Raw genomic sequence first — 26266 nt, forward strand, 5'->3', positions numbered from 1 at the left:
AAGGGATCTGGGTGTCGTCGATGATACGCTGAAACCTTCTGCTCAGTGTGCTGCTGCGGCTAGGAAAGCGAATAGAATGTTGGGTGTTATTAAGAAGGGTATGGAGTCCAGGTGTGCGGATGTTATAATGCCGTTGTATCGCTCCATGGTGCGACCGCACCTGGAGTATTGTGTTCAGTACTGGTCTCCGTATCTCAAAAAAGATATAGTAGAATTGGAAAAGGTACAGCGAAGGGCGACGAAAATGATAGTGGGGATGGGACGACTTTCCTATGAAGAGAGGCTGAGAAGGCTAGGGCTTTTCAGCTTGGAGAAGAGACGGCTGAGGGGAGATATGATAGAAGTGTATAAAATAATGAGTGGAATGGATCGGGTGGATGTGAAGCGACTGTTCACGCTATCCAAAATACTAGGACTAGAGGGCATGAGTTGAAGCTACAGTGTGGTAAATTTAAAACGAATCGGAGAAAATTTTTCTTCACCCAACGTGTAATTAGACTCTGGAATTCATTGCCGGAGAACGTGGTACGGGCGGTTAGCTTGACGGAGTTTAAAAAGGGGTTAGATAGATTCCTAAAGGACAAGTCCATAGACCGCTATTAAATGGACTGGAAAAATTCCTCATTTTTAGGTATAACTTGTCTGGAATGTTTTTACGTTTGGGGAGCGTGCCAGGTGCCCTTGACCTGGATTGGCCACTGTCGGTGACAGGATGCTGGGCTAGATGGACCTTTGGTCTTTCCCAGTATGGCACTACTTATGTACTTATGTAAGAACCTAGCGAAGCTATAGGAATGGACCGATTTGGCAACTTTGGTTTAATCCCAATAAATGCAGGGTCATGCACTTGGGTCGCAAGAATCCAAGGGAACGGTACAGTATAGGGGGTGTAGTTCTTCAGTGTGTGAAGGAAAAGCGGGACTTAGGGGTGATTGTGTCTGACGACCTTAAAGCTTTCAAACAGGTAGAAAAAGCAACTGCCAAAGCCAGAAGGATGCTTGGGTGCATAAAGAGAGGCATGACCAGCAGGGAAAAGGAGGTGATAGTGCTGTTGTACAAGTCTCTGGTGAGGCCTCATTTGGAGTACTGCGTGCAGTTCTGGAGACCGCACCTACGGAAAGATATAAACAGGATGGAGTCGGTCTAGAGGGCGGCTACAAAATTAGTAAGCGGTCTTGAATACAAAAATTATAGGGACAGGCGTATGAACCTCAACATGTATACGCTGGAAGAGAGAAAGGAGAGAGGAGACATGATAGAGACGTTTAAATATCTCAAGGGCATTTATGTACAGGAAGAGAGCCTTTTTCAAATGAAGGAGAGCTCTGGAATGAGGGGCATATGACAAAGATAAGATGTAATAGGCTTAGGAGTAACCTAAGGAAGTATTATTTCACAGAAAGGGTGGTGGAGGCGTGGAATGGCCTCCTGGTGGAGGTGGTGGAGTCTGTTCCAGAAATTCTGTTCCAGAATTTAAAAAGGCATGGGATAAGCATGTGGGATCGCTTAGGAATGGAAAGAATTAGGGTTTACAGAGGATGGACAGACTGGATGGGTCATATGGCCTTTATCTGCCATCATGTTTCTGTGTTTCTAAGACCTTTTTCAGATATATTGGGAAAAAGAGAAAAGTTAGGAATGGAATTGTAAGTCTGAAAGATGCTGAGAATGGTTATGTGGAGAGTGATGAGGATAAGTTGAATGTGCAAAACAAATACTTCTCTTTGGTGATCGTGGAAGAAAATCCTGGAGAAGGACTGTGGTCAGCTGCCGAGGGTATATCTGGGAATGGAGTGGATATTGCATCGTTCACGAAAAAGCATTTATAAACAGCTTGAAAATCTAAAAGTGGATAAAGCTATGGGGCCAGATGGGATACATCCCAAGATACAAAGAAAATTCAGAGAAGTCCTGGTGGGACCTCTTAAGGATTTATTTAATAGACCTTTAGAGACAGGAGAGGCTCAGTGAGATTGGAAACGAGCTGATGTGGTCCCTCTTCACAAAAGCAGGAACAGGGAAGAAGTAGGAAATTACAGGCCAGTAAACCTCACATCAGTGTTAGGAAAAATAATGGAGTCACTGCTGAAAGAAAACATGGTGAACTTTTCTAGGAGCCAATGGGTTGCAGGCAAATGCAAAGGAAAATCCTTCCAAACGAATCTGATTTCTTTGACTGGATCAAGGACATGCACTAGATGTAACGTACTTGGATTTCAGCAGCACCTTTGATACAGTCCCTTACAGAAGACTCATGAATAAGCTGAGAGGGCTTAACTTAGGATCCAAAGTGGTGAACTGGATTGGAAACTGGATGACCAACAGGCGACAGACAGTGCTGGTAAATGAAATCCGCTCGAAGGAAAGGAAGGTGAGTAATGGAGTGCCTCAGTTATTGGTACTGGGGCCTATTCTGTTTAATATATTTGTGAGAGACATTCCTGATGGATTAGAAGGAAAAGTTTATTTTTTGCAGATGACACTAACATAGCCAAATAGTTTTTTTTAGGTATCTGTATATTAAACTCTTTAACTACAGATACCCTAGCTTCATAATAAGCAGTGCAAATAACACATGTAATTGCTCTACTTAATACATAACTTATTAAATTATATGAAGTGGTGCTTAGAGTGATCAAGTGCCTCGCATCACCTGGTAAATATACCTAGTTTGGGCACTTAATTTGCAACCATCACTGTACCTAGTACCCACCGCCAACCTCTAAACAAAGACGCTAAAACCTTTCGGTGGATTAATGCAAAAAGAAACTTTCAAAATCCAATATTAACAAATAATCAGCAATCTCTAATAAAGTATTTTGATGATCATCATACAAAGTCACTGCTAGAAAAAATTCCACAAATTTTAAATGTATTTATCTTCCTGCAATGCGGTGCGTTAAAAATGACTGAACAGTATGCAAAGTGCTCCAATTAATGTTCCAGATGTGATGCTGAGACACTTGCTTATAGTGATCAAAAAATATATTAATGCTTCCAAACAGGATCCTGTTCCCAACATGGTGCTATGTTTAGCTGTTATGGCATCTTCAGGAGAGCAGAAGCTATAAAATAAAACAAAATTACCACCCCTCCTTCACCTAACAAATGTTGGAATAAATTTACCTACTATTTCAAGACAAACACTAACTTTGAAACGAAAGTTTTATCAATCTCTTGGTTTGGCTAACCTAGGGTGGGAACCCCTAACTCTGCTGTCCACCCTGGCTCACCAGACGCCGATGCATGCACCGTACTCATCAATCCCTTTAACTTCTACTCCATGTCTTACCATTATTTTGATAAGTTCTACTGATTGTCAGTATTATAAACATATCCAGTCAATTCTTTCTGAGATAAAGTGGCAGAAAGATCCCCATCCCACTGAAGATTAACCTGCAACAATACCACAAATCTCAATTCACTTTCCAGATGACCACATAAATCCCAGTGGTCTACCAGAGGGACATCTTTCTTGTGAAGCTGTTCAGCAATCCTTTGCTTGACTTTGTTTCGTCTGCCCAATATACCATTTATTACATGGGCATTGGATTTCATATACCACCTTAGCTGTATCACAATTTGTATTGAATTTTAAATAAATCCTACCAGTATGAGGATTAACGACGTGTTAGGTAGTCAAAGCATATTGACAGTAAACACACTTGTGACAACTGGCATGTCCCCCTGGTACTACCTTATCCTGAGAATGAGACCTAAATAGGGAAACCATCACCCCAATATTACTCGCTCTGGTGTAAGCAAACCTAAGGATGGGAAGAAAATTGAGAATGCAATTGTAAAATAGGCCTGTGTTGTCTAATGATATTGTATACTGTATCTCCCTGATGGGAGAAGGGTAGAACACGTTAAAGAGTGTTCTTTTCCCTGAGGTCACAAATCAGTATTTATTAACCAATACCTATGGGCATTAGTAGCTCTTTTATATGTCGACTGGATAACCCTCCCAGGGGTACCCTCTTATATGAAACCTATCAAACATTTGATAGGCTTGAAAATGGAAATCCTCCTGTGTGCTGCATATACGTTTGAGTCTTAAAAACTGCCCTACCAGAATACTATTCTTTAACTTCCTTAGATGGTGGCTATTGTAATGAAGAATAGTATTCCTCTCCATGGGCTTCCAAAAAACTGAAGTTTTAAACCCACTTGTTGTGTATTGGATATGAATGTCCAAGAAATCTGTCTCATACCCTCCTATTATGTGATGAAAACGTGATGTTAGAATCATAATTATTTAAATATAATATGAAATCTTGCAAATTGATTAATGTGCTTGACCAAAATTATAAGCACATCTATGAACCTCTTTCATAGATGAATACACTCAACAAACTGTAATCCATATATATATTTGTTCTCAAATTCAGCCATATACAGGCATGCTATAGTTGGGGCTACCATAGCCCCCATTGCAACTCCTTTTATTTGGAGAAAAAAATTACGATATGTGAAATAATTTCTGGTAACCACAAGTTTGGCTAATTGGTCCAAAAAAACTTTTTTTTTTAATATTGGAAACATCAGTATGTTGAATGTATCTATCAATAATATGTAATGCACTTTGTTGAGGTACATTTCGTATGCAGAGCTGAGACATCTAATTTAACCAAAATGATTGGCTGATTCTCATCAAGTTGTAAAGTATCCAAAACCGTGTATCGCAAATGCTAGATTGATATTGAGAGAGGAGCGCAAACAAACTATTTTGACCTGACACTATAGGTTGTCCGGGGGAGGGATCTGTTGGGGATTTATGGATATACAAATATTGGAACTCCCGAATGGTAATAACCTCTTGTTGTTGCACCTGTATCAATATCTCCCTGGTCTCCCATTCAAATTGTATTATAGGATCCGTTTCCAACTGACTATAAAAAGTATGATCTAACAATTGTCTGTAAGCTTCTCGATTATAATTAATCTTGCACTACCCCCCCTCCCTCCTCATTGGCTCTTAATATAACTATGGACTCATCCTGTTGTAAATTTTGCAATGCCTCCCACTGATGCTTGGTAAGGTTGTTAAGAGTGTTCTAAATTCTGTTCCATAAGCTTTATATACCTTAAAACTAATTTTTGAAAAGTATCTGTTACAGGGTCGGGAGATCCAGGGAGTTTCCATGCCGATGGGTAATCTATGTTTCATAAAAAAAGATCCCTCACAGTTGTCTACATTTTTGTCTACATTTTCATTGTTATCAATATTACCAGTCTCTTGTGCATAATATAAACGTAATTTTAATGCATGAAAAAAATCTGTATAAACTTTTTCACATAGTGAATGCATCATAACGATATGTAGGCACAAAGGAGAGTCCCATTTCTAATACTTGTAATTGGTCAACGGACGATGATTTTGAAGAGAGATTGAATACTACTCTTTGTATTCCTGCTGCTGCTGGCGAGTTGTATGGTTGGAGGGCAATCTGGTCGTGTCTGCTGGATATCTGGTCCCGACGGCAAAAAAGGAGTAGAGGGTGATGATGGGGCACTACGTTCTGCATCCTCTGATATAATGTTCTCTGTTACTTCCCTCAAAGATCTGTCTTCTTCTCCTGACAAATTGCTTGATGTATTAATAAATCCCACTCTTTTAAATTTATGGTTTGTTCTGGATTTGCAATTTTTGTCCATCCAAGGGTACATGTAACCCTTGGTGTAATCTAGTTTGTCCCGTTTGAATTTTGCTACATTTTGGACACATTTCCTGCTTATATTTTTCCATTTCCTGAATATACTGTTGATGTTGATCATAATTAGACCCTGTTACTGATTTTTTTTTAATTGACTTTAATTTGGAACTCTCTTCTTCTTTCACCATCTTATTCAATTTATCAATTGTTAATAGCATAAGGTCCAGAGAACATCGTGAAATAACATCATTCCATCTGGCTATATATTCTGTATCGTCAAAAAAGCGTGATTCTTGTAAACCCCTTGGGACCCGTTGAGCATGGCAATATTCCACAAGAGTCATCGCATGAAATTCAGTTCTAATGATATATTTATGGAGTTTCTGAATATCTGCCCAGTCTACTACTAAACTTTCTTCAGGGGTTGCAAATAACCAAGAGTTAGACATCAATTCTTGGACTCTATCCACAGGCAGACTTGATTTATGTATTAAGTAGAGCAGTTACACATGTATTATTTATATTGTTTATTATGAAGATAGGGTATCTATAGTAGTTAAAATTTAATGCCAAGAAGTGCAGAGTAATGCACTTGAGGTGCAGAAATCCAAAGGAGATGTACTAGATAGGAGAGAGATTGATGAGCACAGCTCAGGAGAGGGACCTTAGGGTGATGGTGTCTGAGGATCTCAAGGTGACAAAACAAGGCAGTGGCCACAGCCAGAAGGATGCTAGGCTTTATAGAGAGGGGTATAACCAGCTGAAGAAAGAAGGTGTTGATGCCCCTGTTCAAGTTGTCGGTGAGGCCCCACTTGGAGTATTGTGTTTGTTTTGGAGGCTGTATCTTGCTAAGGACATGAAGTGGTTCAGAGAAAAGTATCAAAATTGGTATGGTGTTTGCATCACAAAACATATGAGGAGAGACTGGATGACCCTGGAGGAAAGGGGAAAGACAGGTGATATGATACAGACGTTCAAATATTTGAAAGGTATTAATCTACAAACAAACCTTTTCCAGAGATGGGAAGGTGGTAGAACTAGAGGACATGAATTGAGGTTGCGGGGGGGGGGGGGATGGGGGGGCTGACTCAGGAATAATGGCAGGAAGTACTTTTTCACGGAGAGGGTGGTAGATACTTTCTGCAGGAGGTGGTGGAGATGAAAATGGTAACGGAATTCAAAAATGCATGGGATAAACACAAATGAATCCTGTATAGAAGTCACGGATCCAAAGAAGCTTAGCTTGGCAACAACACCATTAATTGGGAAGCAAAGCCAGTGCTGGGCAGACTTCTACTGTCCGTGCCCTGATAATGACTGGACAAATTCTGCTTCAGTAGCTGGAAAACAAGAAGAATGCAGTATATGACCTATTACTTGACCTTTAATGTGAACCTGTGGAGCCAACTTTAGTTCCAAGTAAATAATAGGCTTAAAACACATCTTTTTATAAAACCGTGACTAAGAAATATTCGGTAAATTTAAAATTTTTATTGGTTTAAGATTAACATGTTCTAACATTTAGACACAGAAGGGAAGAGGGCTACTGGGGGGTAAGGAGTGGAATAAGAAAAGATAAGGGGGTTATAAGAGCTAAAACTCATGAGTCTTGGAAATTGATGAAGAGGGAAAAAATGAACATGCTGTTCTTATATTGATCTCGAATGACTTATAAGATGTTTCCTGTATAATGTTCAAAGATTCTGTCTTGTGTTCAATAAAAATACATTTAACTAAAATTTAGATACTATTAATTTTAGTAATTTGGTGAGAGATTTTATTTTAATTTTAGGTTTGAAATTGCACATTCTAGTATGGTTTGTATGCATTTACTTTTAGAAAATTTGAAGTAGTTTTTTCTTCAGAGATGTTTGATTGGTGGACTACCTGCTCAATTTTGGTTTGCAGGGAGGGTTTAAAGTATACCATGCTTCTCTGACCACAGATGCTTTTAGGGGCCCTTTTACTAAAGTGCGGTAGGTCTTGTAATTGCTGCATATTTAACACCAGAATTAATATGCGTTAACTGCAAAACATTTGAAGTAGATACAGAGGGTGTGTTCAGCATTTGTTCTACATCTGCAAAGGGCAGATGCTTATTGCCCTGCACTGCTTTATATGTAGTTGCAGGTAGTGTATGAGCAACTATGTTACTTGCCCCTGTATGGTGTAGGACCAATAGATAAATAATTAAACGGGTCTGAAACGGCAGCACTCTTTCCTCCTACCCCTCTTCATCCTTCCCCTGTCACACTTTATAATCCTTCCCCCCCCCCCCCCCAATTCAAATCCAGAGACCCCCTTCCCCACATTCCTGATGCAGATCTTGTGGCGGGAAGTGAACCGTGGCCAGCTTCCTGAAAACAAAATGACTGCACCTAGCAGTCCTATCTTTAAGCTCCATGTGGGTCGTCCTATTCACAGTGGAGGTGGCCTCGCTGATGGAAGGAATCCTTGACAAACGTTTTCAGCCTCTGGATGATGAGCTTGGCTGCCTGCTAGACAAGCTGGAGGACTTAAGCAGGGACCTTGCTGCTAGCCAGTTTCGCACCGGGGCACTCGAGATGCGGGTTACCGCGTTGGAATTGGGTCATATCCGCTTATTGAAAGAAGTGGAATTGTGTCAGGCTAAGCTTAGATATAGAGAATCACACAAGGTGAAGCAACCTGCACCTGGTGGGCCTAGAGGAGTCTGAGTTGATTGGTTTCTTGGAGGACTGGCTCCCGGCAGCTGGCAAATGGCAAACCCTGGGTCGTCATTCTTAAACTGTTAAATTATGCTTACAAGGTGATGATACTGCAGGCCCTGTGAGCTGGGAAAGCCCTATCCTACAGGAATAAAAAGATCCTTTGCTTCCAGGACTACTCGGTGGGTGTGTCTGCCAAGAGGTGCAACTTCGCACTTCTTTTTGCTTGCAACTCTTTGAGCAGAAAATTAAGTTTGCTGTATTGTATCCAGCCAGGTTCTGCATCACCCATGGTGGACAGACACAACACTTTGACACTGTTAAGGCCGCCCTGAGTTATGTGGAAAGACTCTCGTCTGGTGACACCGCTGTTGCATCTCTTGGGAGTAGCTGCTGAGGACTCCTGGGGAGTGGAGATTCTGCTACGGGCGCCTGTGTGAGTTTGTTATTCCACACCTGGATTGTGCCTTTCTGCTGTAGCCCCTCCAGTGACCTGACTTGGTTTTGTATGGCAGGGCCTGGACTGGTACTACCAGTTGGACCTGGCCGCACGTTCTGTGCAGCTTTGTTAGTGGACATTGCGCCCTTTTGGGACTGAGTTTGGAGCCTAATTTTTGAGGCCTCTGGACTTCTAACAGAGACATGGTGGTTTTTTTTGGATCGTTAACATTTGGTGGTGTCTGTATGCTCGTCTACTTGTGAGGGGTTGGTTGTGTGTTAGCCAGCTGATGTTTGGGGATGCTTGTTTGTTGAGTGATGGGGTAGCCTGGTGTGCTAGAGGCGGTTTGTGGATTTGGGCTATGAGTGTGGATGAGGGCCTGTGAGGGTCTTTGTTGTTGTGTGTATACAATGCTTGTTTTGGTGGTATTGGTTATGAAAACAATATGTTCTTTCTTTTTGTATAATATGATGCTGTTCAATAAAAACCGTTTAAACACAGGCAGAGCACTTTGATGAAGGCTCCTGGCCAGATGGGTACAGGGTGGAAGTTTACAAGCTAATGGGGGAGGCTTGTACGCTGCCTCTTGCCTGAATGTTTAATGTGATGGTGGATGCGGAGGCTATCCTTCAAGAGCTTAATACTGCCCAAATTGTAGTACTTCTCAAGCTGGGATGGGATCCCCCAGTAAATCCTATCAGCCTATTTCCTTTCTCAATTTTGAGATAAAACTTTTGACTAAGGTTATGGCCAATAGCGCTTTTTTGCCTTTGTTAATCCACGAATCCCAGTTGGAGTTCATACGGGATCGGTCTATTGCGAAGAACTTGTGGCGCATCTTGGTGTCCCTAGAGTGATGAACTTGGGATGATTGTCCTTCCTTGTTGATCAGCTTCGATGCTGAGAAGGCGTTTGATCATGTCCACTGGGCCTTTCTTTTTGACAACTTGTTTAAAGTATGGTATTGACGAGAGGTTCTTCTCTATGGTCAAGGTGCTTTATTCACCTCAAGCTCAGGATATGATTAATGGTATAGAGTCTGATAGCTTCCGAATTCAACAGGGTACCTGACAGGACTGTCTTCTGGTGTGGACTGCCTATCTGCATACATTGAGTCCTAGGGGCGTACTTTATTTCTGAATCATTTGTTATTAACGGGAATGATACTATTGTCTATGAGTTGTTTTTTTTTTTTTTTTTTTTTGGGGGGGGGGGGGTGCTACCAAGGATGGGGATTTGCATCTGTGAGTATGATGAGGAGTACGGATTATTTCATGTTCTGTTTCTTAGGGGTCTGGGGCTACCAGTGTTTGGGACTATTGGGGGGGGGGGGGGTTAAAATCTTGATAACTAGTTTCTGCTGTTGAGGCTCAGGTGTTTGGCTGCTGTACTCCACTTTGGTTATTGTTACTTGCCTTATGTTTGCCTGTGTTTGTATGCTTTGTCATCAGTAAAAACTATTGAAACTTAAAAGGAAGTTACTACGTGCCTTCATAAAACAGCCACCCAAACTATCTCCATTAGTGCAGATTTTTCATGCATACATTTACATCTACAAGTGTCAGTACATACTTGCATATTTTATAAAATATGAATTTTATAAAATATGAATGTTGCAGCTTTGCTCAGACTATGCTTTCAAAGCCTGCACTTGACGCACGTACAAGTTTGTGCCATCTTTTTGCACTTGTCCTCTAATTTATAAATGGCCATGTAACTTCATAAAAGCCCTTTTCCACTTGGAGAATGGGCTTTATAAAAAAAGAAAATGTATATAAAATTCTCCGAGGACAAGCAGGCTGCTTGTTCTCACTGATGGGTGACGTCCACGGCAGCCCCTCCAATCGGAACACTTTCTAGCAAAGTCCTTTGCTAGTCCTCGCGCGCCGATGCGCACCGCGCATGCGCGGCCGTCTTCCCGCCCAAACCGGCTCGTGCCGGCCAGTCTTCTTTTGTCCGCGCTCGGTACGGTCGTGTTTCACCGTTCGCGCCCCAAAGTTGACCTCGCGCGTCGTTTATCGACCTCGTTCTTCAAAAAAAAAAAAAAAAAAAGGTGTCGGAAGGAGGCCTTTATGGTTTTCTCCCTTCCCGTACTTCGAGTTTTTTGCCCCGGTAAGTTTTCTTTCGTCGTCGGGGTAGGCCCTATTTAGGCCTCGGTCGAAGTTTTTCTTCCCCCTATTTTTGTGGTGCCATTTACGCCATTTCGAGTTTTGATCTCGCCGGCGCGATTTTTCCGCCCATGACATCGAAGTCTTCCAGCGGCTTCAAGAAGTGCACCCAGTGCGCCCGGGTAATCTCGCTCACTGACAGGCACGTGTCGTGTCTTCAGTGTCTGGGGGCTGGGCACCGCCCTCAGGCCTGTAGTCTGTGTTCCCTTTTGCAAAAGCGGACTCAGGTAGCGAGATTAGCCCAGTGGAACATTTTGTTCTCGGGCTCTTCGTTGGCATCAGCACCGGGAGTATCTACTGCTTCGACGTCGTCGGCGCCCGGACCTTCATCCTCGCCCCCGATTGCATCGAGGCATCGACCCTCTGCATCGGGGCGACATCGGAGGGCTGCGTCGGCATCGGTGGTATCGAGACCTCCTCGTCTGCTGATGTCGTCGGACGGTGGTGCTTCGTCTGGAGTGCAGGTGAGGGCTGTCCATTCCCCTGCTGGTGGCGGTGAGCCTTTGGGTGGGTCTCCCCCTACCCTGAGGGCTCCTGCGGTACAGCCCCCCCGAGACCGACCCTCTTCGGCCTCGGCCCCTAGGAAGAGACGGCTGGATTCTACGTCCTCCTCGTCAGTGCCAGGAAGCTCCGGTGACGTGCTTCGTTCCAAAAAATCGAAGAAGCATCGTCACCGGTCCCCTTCTCGTGTCGGCACCGAGAGCTCTGGGTCGCCGAGGGAGTCGGCACCCAGTAAGCATCGGCACCGAGAGGACCGCTCGCCCTCTGTTCAAGAGGTGTCGATGCGCTCCCCTTTGGACAGCCCGGAACAGCCTCCACGCCCGGAACAGGTTCTGACATCGACTCCTGCATCGGCTTCCATGTCTTTTTCCACAGCCTCTCTGCACGAGAGCCTCCGGGACGTTCTCCCAGAGATCCTGGGAGAGCTGTTGCGCCCTACCCTTCCGGTACCGGGGGTGCTTGTGCCACCGGTACCGTCGAGTGAGGCGCCGGCTGGCCCATTGTCCGGGGTGAGGTCTCCGACATCGGTGCCGCTTGCGGTACCGAGTGCGGTAGCCTCCCAGGAAGGCTCCCCGACTACGTCGGCGGAGGGAGCTTCGCCGGTGCGGGCGAGGGAGTCTACCTCTCGACGCTCCCACCGTGGCCGTGGTTCCACGGAGTCGAGCCGGGCACGGTTGCAGACACAGGTCCGTGAACTTGTGTCTGACACCGATGGTGAGGCCTCGTGGGAAGAGGAAGAAGACATCAGATATTTTTCTGACGAGGAGTCTGAGGGTCTTCCTTCCGATCCCACTCCCTCTCCTGAAAGACAGCTTTCTCCTCCTGAGAGCCTGTCTTTCGCTTCCTTTGTCCGGGAGATGTCTACGGCCATCCCCTTCCCGGTGGTTGTGGAGGACGAGCCCAGGGCTGGAATGTTTGAGCTCCTGGACTATCCTTCTCCACCTAAGGAAGCGTCCACAGTACCCATGCATCATGTCCTCAAAAAGACATTGCTGGCGAACTGGACCAAGCCTCTAAGTAATCCCCACATTCCCAAGAAGATCGAGTCCCAGTACCGGATCCATGGGGACCCAGAGCTGATGCGCACTCAGTTGCCTCATGACTCTGCAGTTGTGGATTTGGCCCTAAAGAAGGCCAAGAGTTCTAGAGAGCATGCTTCGGCGCCCCCGGGCAAGGACTCTAGAACCTTGGACTCCTTTGGGAGGAAGGCCTACCATTCTTCTATGCTCGTGGCCAAGATCCAGTCCTACCAGCTCTACACGAGCATACACATGCGGAACAATGTGCGGCAGTTGGCGGGCTTGGTGGACAAGCTCCCCCCTGAGCAAGCCAAGCCATTTCAGGAGGTGGTCAGGCAGCTGAAGGCGTGCAGAAAATTCCTGGCCAGAGGGGTGTATGACACCTTTGATGTTGCGTCCAGGGCCGCTGCTCAAGGTGTGGTGATGCGCAGACTCTCATGGCTGCGTGTCTCCGACCTGGAGAATAGAATCCAGCAGCGGATTGCGGACTCGCCTTGCCGTGCGGATAATATTTTTGGAGAAAAAGTCGAGCAGGTGGTAGAGCAGCTCCACCAGTGGGACACCGCATTCGACAAGTTCTCCCGCCGGCAGCCTTCAGCCTCTACCTCTACAGGTAGACGATTTTTTTGGGGAAGGAAGACTGTTCCCTACTCTTCTGGCAAGCGTAGGTACAATCCTCCTTCTCGACAGCCTGCGGCCCAGGCTAAGCCCCAGCGCGCTCGCTCTCGTCAGCAGCGTGCGACTCAGCAAGGCCCCTCGGCTCCCCAGCAAAAGCAAGGGACGAGCTTTTGACTGGCTCCAGCAGAGCATAGCCGACATCCAAGTGTCAGTGCCGGGTGACCTGCCAGTCGGAGTGAGGTTGAAAGCTTTTCACCAAAGGTGGCCTCTCATAACCTCCGATCAGTGGGTTCTCCAAATAGTCCGGCAAGGATACACCCTCAATTTGGCCTCCAAACCTCCAAATTGTCCACCGGGAGCTCAGTCTTACAGCTTCCAGCACAAGCAGGTACTTGCAGAGGAACTCTCCGCCCTTCTCAGCGCCAATGCGGTCGAGCCCGTGCCATCTGGGTAAGAAGGGCTGGGATTCTATTCCAGGTACTTCCTTGTGGAAAAGAAAACAGGGGGGATGCGTCCCATCCTAGACCTAAGGGCCCTGAACAAATATCTGGTCAAAGAAAAGTTCAGGATGCTTTCCATGGGCACCCTTCTCCCCATGATTCAGGAAAACGATTGGCTATGCTCTCTGGACTTGGACGCCTACACGCACATCCCGATACTGCCAGCTCACAGACAGTATCTGCGATTTCAGCTGGGCACACGTCACTTCCAGTACTGTGTGCTACCCTTTGGGCTCGCGTCTGCGCCCAGAGTGTTCACGAAGTGCTTGGCTGTAGTAGCAGCGGCACTTCGCAGACTTGGGGGTACACGTGTTCCCATATCTCGACGATTGGCTGGTGAAGAACACGTCCGAGGCAGGAGCCCTGCAGTCCATGCAGATGACTATTCGCCTCCTGGAGCTACTGAGGTTTGTGATAAATTATCCAAAGTCCCATCTTCTCCCAGTGCAGAAACTCGAATTCATAGGAGCTCTGCTGGATTCTCGGACGGCTCGCGCCTATCTCCCAGAGACGAGAGCCAACAACTTGTTGTCCCTCGTCTCGCGGGTGCGAGCGTCCCAGCAGATCACAGCTCGGCAGATGTTGAGATTGCTGGGCCACATGGCCTCCACAGTTCATGTGACTCCCATGGCCCGCCTTCACATGAGATCTGCTCAATGGACCCTAGCTTCCCAGTGGTTTCAGGCTGCTGGGGATCTAGAAGACGTGATCCACCTGTCCACGAGTTTTCTCAAATCCCTGTATTGGTGGACGATTTGGTCCAATTTGACTCTGGGACGTCCTTTCCAAATTCCTCAGCCACAAAAAGTGCTGACCACGGATGCGTCTCTCCTGGGATGGGGAAGCTGGTCCCTCCAGGAACGCGATCTGCAGATCAATCTTCTGGAGTTACGAGCGATCTGGAACGCTCTGAAGGCTTTCAGAGATCGGCTGTCCCACCAAATTATCCAAATTCAGACAGACAACCAGGTTGCCATGTATTACGTCAACAAGCAGGGGGGCACCAGATCTCGCCCCCTGTGTCAGGAAGCCGTCAGCATGTGGCTCTGGGCTCGCCGTCACGGCATGGTGCTCCAAGCCACATATTTGGCAGGCGTAAACAACAGTCTGGCCGACAGGTTGAGCAGGATTATGCAACCTCACGAGTGGTCGCTCAATTCCCGTGTAGTGCGTCAGATCTTCCAGGTGTGGGGCATCCCCTTGGTAGATCTCTTCGCATCTCGAGCCAACCACAAAGTCCCTCAGTTCTGTTCCAGGCTTCAGGCCCACAGCAGACTGGCATCGGATGCCTTCCTCCTGGACTGGGGGGAGGGTCTGCTGTATGCTTATCCTCCCATACCTCTGGTGGGGAAGACTTTGTTGAAACTCAAGCAAGACCGAGGCACCATGATTCTGATTGCTCCTTTTTGGCCGCGTCAGATCTGGTTCCCTCTTCTTCTGGAGTTGTCCTCCAAAGAACCGTGGAGATTGGAGTGTTTTCCGACCCTCATCACACAGGACAAAGGGGCGCTTCTGCATCCCAACCTCCGGTCCCTGGCTCTCACGGCCTGGATGTTGAGAGCGTAGACTTTGCCTCTTTGGGTCTGTCAGAGGGTGTCTCCCGCATCTTGCTTGCTTCCAGGAAAGATTCCACTAAGAGGAGTTACTTCTTTCTATGGAGGAGGTTTGCCGTCTGGTGTGACAGCAAGGCCCTATATCCTCGCTCTTGTCCTACACAGACCCTGCTTGAATACCTTCTGCACTTGTCTGAGTCTGGTCTCAAGACCAACTCTGTAAGGGTCCACCTTAGCGCAATTAGTGCATACCATTACCGTGTGGAAGGTAAGCCGATCTCAGGACAGCCTTTAGTTGTTCGCTTCATGAGAGGTTTGCTTTTGTCAAAGCCCCCCATCAAACCTCCTACAGTGTCATGGGATCTCAATGTTGTTCTCACCCAGCTGATGAAACCTCCTTTTGAGCCACTGAATTCCTGCCATCTGAAGTACTTTGACCTGGAAGGTCATTTTCTTGGTGGCAGTTACTTCAGCTCGTAGAGTCAGTGAGCTTCAGGCCCTGGTAGCCCAGGCCCCTTACACCAAATTTCATCATAACAGAGTAGTCCTCTGCACTCACCCTAAGTTCTTGCCAAAGGTTGTGTCGGAGTTCCATCTGAACCAGTCAATTGTCTTGCCAACATTCTTTCCCCGTCCTCATTCCTGCCCTGCTGAACGTCAGCTGCACACATTGGACTGCAAGAGAGCATTGGCCTTCTATCTGGAGCGGACACAGCCCAACAGACAGTCCGCCCAATTGTTTGTTTCTTTTGATCCCAACAGAAGGGGAGTGGCTGTGGGGAAACGCACCAATCCAATTGGCTAGCAGATTGCATTTCCTTCACTTACGCCCAGGCTGGGCTGGCTATTGAGGGTCATGTCACGGCTCATAATGTTAGAGCCATGGCAGTGTCGGTAGCCCACTTGAAGTCAGCCACTATTGAAGAGATTTGCAAAGCTGTGACGTGGTCATCTGTCCACACATTCACATCTCATTACTGCCTGCAGCAGGATACCCGACGCGACAGTCGGTTCGGGCAGTCAGTGCTTCAGAATCTGTTCGGGGTTTAGAATCCAACTCCACCCCCCTAGGCCCATGTTTGTTCTGTTCCAGGCTGCACTCTCAGTTAGTTGGTAAATTTTTTAGGTCAATCTCAGTTATGTCCTCGCCGTTGCGAGGCCCAATTGACCATGGTTGTTGTTTTGAGTGAGCCTGGGGGCTAGGGATACCCCATCAGTGAGAACAAGCAGCCTGCTTGTCCTCGGAGAAAGCGAATGCTACATACCTGTAGAAGGTATTCTCCGAGGACAGCAGGCTGATTGTTCTCACAAACCCGCCCGCCTCCCCTTTGGAGTTGTGTCTTCCCTTCTCTTTGTTTTGCTACATATGAGACTGGCCGGCACGAGCCGGTTCGGACGGGAAGACGGCCGCGCATGCGCGGTGCGCGAGGACTAGCAAAGGACTTTGCTAGAAAGTGTTCCGATTGGAGGGGCTGCCGTGGACATCACCCATCAGTGAGAACAATCAGCCTGCTGTCCTCGGAGAATACCTTCTACAGGTATGTAGCATTCGCTTTACCCCCGAATGTACATCTTGCCCCACGTGCATTAACTGCCTCATTTCTAGAATGCTGTGAACAGGAGCAATCATGTGAATTACCGTTACGTTTGAAGCATAGTCTTGAGAGATGGGTATACCAGATAAGAAGCTTTGACAATTATGGAAATAAGATTATGTTCAGGTTAGCAGGACAATTATTCTTGGCCCTGCACTCAAGGGGGTCCTCCTCTTTTGATTGAAGAAAACAAGTTTAACGAATACTATGATCCTCATTAATGCACAGAAAGTACAGATTGCATGGGGAGGTATATGTGGCTGCCGTCTTAGGGTAGTAGCACATATTTTGCTGCTGCCCCCTGATTAGAGACCTTGCTCAGATGTGCTGATGCATGTGCCATTGACTTTGTACTCCCTTAGTGTCTTCTGTGCATTTGGCAACACTGAATGAAAAAAGTTGTTTTATTTTTCTGTATTGTATTTGATTCTTGCAGTATCAGACTCTGGATTTTAACATGCCAATTACTTATATTTTTCATAGCTCCTCGGAGAGTTAGAGAAAGATCCCAAGCTGGTTTATCACATTGGCCTAACTCCTGCCAAGCTGCCTGATCTAGTGGAAAATAATCCCTTAGTTGCTATAGAGATGTTACTTAAACTTATGCAGTCAAGTCAGATAACGGAATACTTCTCAGTCTTGGTCAACATGGATATGTCTTTACATTCAATGGAAGTAGTAAATAGGTAAGCGTTTGTATAAAGATTACCCTTTTGCTTAACATTAACATGTATTCTTGCAGTATGGGAAGACACACTATTGTAGGTATTCAGTTTGTTTTCAAGAGGAGATCTGAATTAGTAGTTTTGCATGTGTCACTGACACACACTGTGCCTTTTGGGCTAGTCAGTTTTTCGAGTTGCCTCAGATAAGCTTCAATGTAATAAACTCTTACGGCAATGAATTTTGTGTATGCTACATATAATTGCTACATCAGAAATAAAATGCACAACAAAAAGCAAATGCACAAAAAAAGCACCAAACCAGAAGTAATCACAAGGCAATTAGCTTTCAAAGCAGTGGTTCCCAAACCTGTTAGTCAGGTTTTCAGGATACCCACAATGAATATTAATGAGAGAAGTTTGCATGCACTGCCTCCATTGCATGCAAATTTATCTCGTGAATATTCATTGTGGATATTGTGAAAATTTGGCTGGCTGGTGTGCCTCCAGGACCAGGTTTGGGAACCACAGGCATTCAGGATTACTTCTAATGGTAGAATACTGAACCGACAATTAGCTCAGTTTATTATTTCCCAATTAGTGCTGAAACTTTCCGTCACTTCAAAGGTGAAGGAAAGTTTTACATTCCACTGACTTCAACAGAAATCAATAGGAAATTCAAAATATCAGCACTGAATTTTGAAATTGAAGACCCTAGGCAACCCACAACACCTTCCGGCCTGGGCTCCCACACAGGGAGGCCCTCCATTGTCCTCTTCAGCCATTGCCATCTTGGAAAATGGTGGCGGTTTGGCTGATGTCATTAACACAGCCAAACTGCCATCATTGGATGTCATGGAAGTGAACCATGCTGAAGTAAAAATCTGCATTAAAATATTAATTCTGATTTTTAAGTTATATTACCTAAAATTATTACTTTGTAAACTATTTGGAGCAATGATTAATTGACTCAATATGTGATTTTATTATCTCATTAAAAGCAGATTTGAAGCAATCCGAGTAGAATTTTTTTTCTGTTGTTGGTTGAGAAGTGTGAGTATCAATATAAAATTAACATTTGGCTTAAATTTTTTAAATTTATTTTCTGATTGTGAACTTTTTATTGGTATGCTCAGCCATTTCAGTAGAACATTTTTTTGAAGTACCTGCTGTCAAAGGTAATATTGTTGTTGACAATCCTGACACACACCCATTACTGCCATGTTTATATGTGCTTCACAGTCAGCTGGCAAATAACCATTAACCTATAATGTGTGTTTTTATTATTATTATTATGTATTATTTATTTAGATTTTGCTCACACCTTTTTCAGTAGTAGCTCAAGGTGAGTTACATTCAGGTACTCTGGATATTTCTCTGTCCCAGGAGGGCTCACAATCTAAGTTTGTACCTGATGCAATGGAGGGTTAAGTGACTTGCCCAAGATCACAAGGAGCAGCAGCGGGATTTGAACCAGCCACCTCTGGATTGCAAGACCGGTGCTCTAACCACTAGGCCACTTCTCCACTCTCCACTATCCTAACTCTCTTGCTATTACAAATTGGGAGATCTTCGTAGACAAGAAAAAAATAGGGTTAGAGGTTTACAGGAGAAGGTTTAAAACAAAATTGTTCTGTGGTGTTAATTAGTGGTCTTTTCAGTTAAAACCAGGTACACAATGTTCAGTTTTAAAATTTATAGATGCCATAAGTTGCTATTCTTCCAACCAATAGATCTGAATAAAATCTTAGTAAGTTACTCTACAGAGTACTAGAGAAAACTTAGTTCAAGTGTAGTTCAGTCTTTTCAATAGGACTGCTGAAACAAAAAGCATTTGCAAGTAACCAGATAGTCAGTAACACGGTAGATGATGGCAAATAAAGACCCGCACAGTCCATATAGTCTGCCCAACAAGGTGGTTGGAGCTGTGCCTGTCACTTTGTGTGGGCCCAAGTCACCCATGCTTGAATTCTGGTTGTCATGTCTCAACCATGCCAACCATACAGGCTGCAAACTTGATATTGTCTTGGTTATACCCATATTTCATCCCCAAGTATTGTTGACAGAATTCAACTTGCAGTTAAGTTGTCTTCCCCTCCCTCTTGAGCTGCACAGCAACCCCCACTGTGAGTTCAGTATTTGATGCCCTTTTCCTTCATTATCTTGGTTCAGCATATATTTCCTTTCCCTTCCTGTCCACTTCCTCTTGTGGTTCCAGGACCTCTTTCCCTTCTTTCCAACCCCCCTCCTCTCATGGGTCCAGCCCCCTCCTCCCTTGGGTATAGCACCTCACTCCCTTCCCTCCAGCCCCCTTTCCTCCCATGGGTCCAGCACCTCTCTCCCTTCTCTCCAGCCCCTCTCCTCCCCCATGGGTAAAGCACATTTCTCCTTTCCCGTATTCTCCCCCTGTTGACTTACCGGTTGGGGGGGAGGTTCATGTTTTTTCACCCAAGGTGGCATCTCATAACCGCTGACTTGTGGGTTCTTCAAATAGTCCAGCTCGGATACACCCTCAATTTGCTTTCCAAACCTCCAAATTGCCCACTAAGAGCCCATTCTTTCAGCTCTCAACACAAGCAGGTACTTGCAGAGGAACTCTTCACCCTTCTAAAGGCTCATGCAGTCGAACCCATTCCACCAGAGGAAGAAGGGCAGGAATTCTATTCCAGGTACTTCCTTGTGTATGAGAAGACTGGGGATGCGTCCCATCCTAGACCTAAGGGCCATGAACAAATTCCTAGTCCGAGAAGAAAAGCTCAGGATGGTTTCCCTGGGCACCCTTCTTCCCATGATTCAGGAAAATGATTGGCTATTCTCTCTGGACTTGAAAGATGCTTATACACACATTCCGATACTTCCAGCCCACAGGAAGTATGTTCGGTTTTGGCTGGGAACACATCACTTTCAGTACTGCGTGTTGCCTTTTGGCCTCACTTCAGCTCCCAGGGTCTTTACAAAGTGTGTAGTGGTGGTTGCAGCATTGCTACGCAGACTGGGAGTTCATGTGTTCCCCTGTCTCAACGATTGGCTGGTGTAGGTCACCTCGGAGGACGGTGCTTGGGAATCCATGCGGATGACTATTTGGGTGCTGGAGCTACTAGAATTCGTGATCAACTACCCCAAGTCCCATCTCCATCCTGTTCAACAATTGGAGTTCTTAGGAGCCCTGCTCGATACAGAGACTGTCCGAGCCTACCTCGCAGAGATGCGTACGGACAACCTTCTTTCCCTAACGTCCAGGGTTTGGACATCACAGCGAGTCATAACTCTGCAGATGTTGAGATTCTTGGGTCACATGGCTTCCACAGTGTATGTTACACCCAAGACATATCTTCACATGAGATCTGCTCAATGGACCCTGGCTTTTCAGTGGTATCAAGCCACGGGAAGTCTAGAAGATGTCATCCAAGTGTCCCTGGGGCTTGTGTGCTCTCTTCAACGGTGGACAATTCGGTCCAATTTGACCTTGGGACTTCCATCCCAAATTCTTCAGCATCAAAAAGTGCTGATGACAGATGCATCTCTCCTAGGATGGGGAGCTCATGTAGATGGGGCTTCACACTCAAGGAGCTTGGTCCCTCCAGGAAACGAATCTTCAGATCGATCTCCGAGTGATCTGGAACACTCTAAAGAGTTTCAGAGATCAGCTGTCCCATCAAATTATCCTAATTCAAACAGACAGGTTGCAGTGTATTACACCAACAAGCAGGAGGACACCGGATCTCGCCCTCTTGTGTCAGGAAGCCATCCGGATGTGGCATTGGGCTCGCCAACATGGCCTGGTTATCCAAGCCACTTTTCTGGCAGGCGTAAACAATGGCCTGGCCAACAGACTGAGCAGGATAATGCAACCGCACGAGTGGTCTCTAAATATGGGTGTAGCCCGCAAGATCTTACGAGTATGGGGCACCCCCTCGGTGGATCTCTTTGCCACTCAACTCAACAACAAGGTCCCTCAGTTCTGTTCCAGGCTTCAGACCCATGACAGACTAGCGTCAGATGCCTTCCTTCTTCATTGGGGGTCAGGCCTTCTGTATGTGTATCCTACAATACCTCTAGTGGGAAAAACTAGTGGCAGATGAAGTTCAATGTTGACAAGTGCAAAGTGATGCATGTGGGTAAGAGGAACCCGAATTATAGCTACGTCTTGCAAGGTTCCGCGTTAGGAGTTACGGATCAAGAAAGGGATCTGGGTGTCGTCGTCGATGATACGCTGAAACCTTCTGCTCAGTGTGCTGCTGCGGCTAGGAAAGCGAATAGAATGTTGGGTGTTATTAGGAAGGGTATGGAGTCCAGGTGTGCGGATGTTATAATGCCGTTGTATCGCTCCATGGTGCGACCGCACCTGGAGTATTGTGTTCAGTACTGGTCTCCGTATCTCAAAAAAGATATAGTAGAATTGGAAAAGGTACAGCGAAGGGCGATGAAAATGATAGTGGGGATGGGACGACTTTCCTACGAAGAGAGGCTGAGAAGGCTAGGGCTTTTCAGCTTGGAGAAGAGACGGCTGAGGGGAGATATGATAGAAGTGTATAAAATAATGAGTGGAATGGATCGGGTGGATGTGAAGCGACTGTTCACGCTATCCAAAAATACTAGGACTAGAGGGCATGAGTTGAAGCTACAGTGTGGTAAATTTAAAACGAATCGGAGAGAATTTTTCTTCACCCAACGTGTAATTAGACTCTGGAATTCGTTGCCGGAGAACGTGGTACGGGCGGTTAGCTTGACAGAGTTTAAAAAGGGGTTAGATAGATTCCTAAAGGACAAGTCCATAGACCGCTATTAAATGGACTTGGAATAATTTCGCATTTTTAGGTATAACTTGTCTGGAATGTTTTTACGTTTGGGGAGCGTGCCAGGTGCCCTTGACCTGGATTGGCCACTGTCGGTGACAGGATGCTGGGCTAGATGGACCTTTGGTCTTTCCCAGTATGGCACTACTTATGTACTTATGACACTCAAGCAAGACCGCGGAACTATGCTTCTGATCATGCCCTACTGGCCGTGACAGATTTGGTTCCCTCTTCTTCTGGCATTATCTTCCGAAGAACCGTGGAGATTGGTGTTTTCCAACCCTCATCACTCAGAACGAGGGATTGCTTCTACATCCCAGCCTCCAGTCTCTGGCTCTCATGACCTGGACGTTGAGAGCCTAGAATTTGTTTCCTTGGGTCTTTTGAAGGGTGTCTCCCGGGTCTTGCTGGCTTCCAGGAAAGATTCCACTGAAAGGTGTTCTTTCAAATGGAGGAGGTTTGCCGTCTCGTGTGATAGCAAGGATATAGATCCCCTTTCTTGTCCTACACAGACCCTGCTTGAATACCTTCTGCACTTATCAGAGTCTAGTCTTAAGACCAACTCTGTAAGGTTTCACCTTAGTTCAGTTAGGCTTACCTTCTATACGCTGATAATAAAGACTATCTCTGGACAGCCTTTAGTTGTTGGCTTCATGAGAGGTTTGCTTTTGTCAAAGCCCCCTGTCAAACCTCCACCTGTGTCATGGGATCTCAACATCGTTTTCACCCAGCTGATGAAAGCTCCTTTTGAGCCACTAAATTCCTGCCATCTGAAGTACTTGACCAGGAAGGTTGTTTTCTTGGTGGCTGTTACTTCAGCTCATAGGGTTTGTGAGCTTCAGGCCCTAGTAGTGGATCAACCTTATACTGAGTTTCATCACAACAGAGTAGTCCTCCACATGCACCCTAAGTTCCTGCCGAAGGTGGTGTTGGCGTTTCATCTGAACCAGTCAATCATCTTGCCAATATTCTTTCCTTCACCTCATGCCCATCCTGGCTTGGACTGCAAGAGTGTGTTGGCCTTTTACATGAAGTGGACAAAGCCCCACAGACAGTCCACCCAGTTGTTTTTTCCTTTTGATCCCAACAGGATGGGGATTGCCTTCGGGAAATGCACCATATCCAATTGGCTAGCAGCTTGCATCTCCTTCGCTTATGCCCAGGTTGGGTTGACTTTAGAGGGTCATGTCATGGCTCATAATATTAGAGCCATTGCTGTATTGGTAGCCCACTTGGTCAGCCTCCATTGAGGAGATTTGCAAGGCTGCGACATGGTCTTCCATCCACACGTTAACATCTCACTACTGCCTTGAGCAAGATACCCCCAACGCGACAGTCAGTTTGGGCAGTCAGTGTTGCAGAATCTGTTTGGGGTCTAAAATCCATCTCCACCTTCCTAGGCCCATTTTGTTCTGTTCCAGGCTACACCTTTAGCTAGTTATATATAGTTTCAGGTTAATCTACGACAAGTCATCACCGTTGCAAGCCCCAGTTGACCAGTGTTCGTTGTTTTGCTAGGGATTTCTCACTTGTGAAAATGGTAAGCCTGCTTGTCCTTAGAGAAAGAGAAGATACTTACCTGTAGCAGGTATTCTCCGAAGACAGCAGGGTTCACATTCTCACAATCCTGCCCACCTCCCCTTGGAGTTGTCCTTTTTTCTGTTTTTATTTAGTAATTTGCTTTTGTATTAAACTGAGCTGGTATGTTCGCACCGCGGGCGGGAAGGCACTTGCGCATTCGCACTGGAGCCCTGCCCACGCTCCAGAAAGCTGTTCTTTTTTCTGTGGCATATTGCCGAACCGGGCAGTGCGGGAGCTGCGTCTACCCACTTGTGATAATGTGAAGCCTGCTGTCCTTGGAGATTACCTGCTACAGGTAAGTATCTTTGCTATATTGGCGTTAATTGGCAATTTGGATTTGTATGCTGTGACAGGTACAAGTAATGTTCTTTCATAGAGTTGCCACAAGAGGGAGCTCTGGCTCCCTGGTTTTCTTAGTTTAAAGCTAAGGTAGAGAGAGAAATGGCATTTCTTCCTTTAAGATTTGGCAGGCAAGGGACCTGTCTTTGTGGAATGGGATCTTTGCCTTTTATAAGAGGGCAAAGGGGGATGCAAACTACTAAGCCCCAGGAAGCCTTGCTAGGGCCAAAAGCTTCCAGAGCTTAGAAAGGGAAGGCCATTTAGAAAGTTCTGGTTCATGATGGAGGAGAGCTGGAAGGAGGGCCCTAGAAGAGTGGGAGTAAAGGGACAAGCTTCAATAGGTGAGGCAGTTAAAGGGAAGGGAGGAGTTTTGAGGCCAGAGCTCCATAAAAGAACTCCCCAGACAGAATGTAGGTAGGAGAAGAATGATGGAAGAGGGTCTCACTACCTGATACTGGAGGTAAATTAGATCCTGAAGGCCTGTTGGACTTGATTTAAGGAAGTACAAGCATGGACGAGGTACTTAGTTTATTATCTTAAAAGTTCAATTTTGAGTTGGACTAACAGCTGGGAGTGGAGGACAGGACCGTAAGGTCAGAAGGATTATAGGGTCTATTTAATAAATGTTATCCTTAGCAACTTTACAATTTTTTTTTCAGTTCTGTAATTGCTAAGCCAAATATATGAAAGTTTGTTTACATTTAAATGCTGCTACAATACAAATGTTTTGATAACTGGCTCATGAGCAAGAATCGGTCCAAAATTTCAAAAGCATCTCTGCATTAATAGTTCATGAATGCCTTTCAGCATGAACAGATGCTGATACATATGCTACTACACAGCTTTCCATGGTATTACAAATATATAGGAATATCATTCCTGAGAAAGCTGTTTTAATGAATGGAGAAATTACAGGACAAAATTTGATGAGTTGAGGTAGAAAAGAGAAGTGAGTTTTCAACATTACCTTAAGATAATTTGTTGGTGAATTAATTGTCATGGAGAGCTATATAAGAATGGACTCTGATGCTTTGCCTCAGGAAAGATACTTATGAAATAATTGAATCCTTTAAAAGCACTTTAGAAAGAATGTGTAGTGTCTTTTGGATTTAGATTGGTGTCCAGTGATGAAGGTGAAAACAGTGCTGCAAAATGGTTTTCTAGGTACTTCATTGCTTGATCACACCTTAATTGTCTTAATTTTTATATTTTATTATTGAAATGAGAAGCATCACAATATTTGTTATAGCACTTAAATTTAAACAAAATTGGAACATACTTGGTTTAGCACTTTAAGATGCAGAATTTAAATAAATATTAGTAAGAATTATATGTAGTAGTTTATGGATAAAATTTATTAGACCCTATAAAAGCTATATATGTTCAAAAAATTGCCCTCATAATCTTTTTGGATTCTGCCGCTCATTTTATTAGATATAATTGTTTTGCATGTGCAGGGTAGACATTTTTTTTTTAAATCAGGGCTGGGATCCAGTATGATGAGACTTAATTCACAGCTATGCAGAGATTTTTTTTACCGTGTTTTATGTCCCCTCTCAGTTCACTTAGCTGAGACATTTCAACACTGATCACCTAGGCCCCATACTGCAGGACTCCTTCAAAATCCTGCAGTTGTAGGCCCTATTTTTGGTGACTAGCCAGCTTATTTTCGAACGTGATCGCTGGCCATTTCCTGATATAAATCGGGAGATGGCCGGCGATTTCGGAAAAGCGGTGAAATCGGTATAATGGAAAGCGGCATTTTTGACAGCATCGCCGCTTTCCCCGTCGCTTCGCCGGTGAAAGTTCAAGGGTGTGTGTCGGTAGATTAGTGACGGCGGGACATGGGCGGGCATGGGCGTGGCTACCAGATGGCCGGCTTTCGCCGATAATGGGGAAAAAAAATGGCGTTAAGCAGTATTTCACCGGCTTTACTTGGTCCTTTTATTTTCACGACCAAGCCTCAAAAAGGTGCCCCAAATGACCACTGGAGGGAATCGGGGATGACCTCCCCATACTCCCCCAGTGGTCACCAACCCCCTTCCAAACTAAAATAAAACTAAAAATCTTTTTTGCCAGCCTGTATGCCAGCCTCAAATGCCGTACCCACCTCCATGACAGCAGAATGTGTTGTATCCTCCGACATCCTTT

The 26266-nt window shown here is 45.3% G+C and overlaps 1 protein-coding gene across 1 annotated transcript in view; it reads left to right on the forward strand.

The window, feature by feature from the left end:
• The window catches only part of CNOT11 (CCR4-NOT transcription complex subunit 11), an 87616-nt gene that overhangs the window by 53477 nt on the left and 7873 nt on the right, over positions 1-26266 (forward strand). The window contains exon 5 of the mRNA XM_030201432.1: positions 17221-17423. Within this exon, the coding sequence (XP_030057292.1) occupies positions 17221-17423 (203 nt within the window). The remainder of the gene's footprint in view (positions 1-17220; positions 17424-26266) is intronic.

This window comes from Microcaecilia unicolor, chromosome 4 (genome assembly GCF_901765095.1).
Source record: "Microcaecilia unicolor chromosome 4, aMicUni1.1, whole genome shotgun sequence".
NCBI lineage: Eukaryota > Metazoa > Chordata > Amphibia > Gymnophiona > Siphonopidae > Microcaecilia > Microcaecilia unicolor.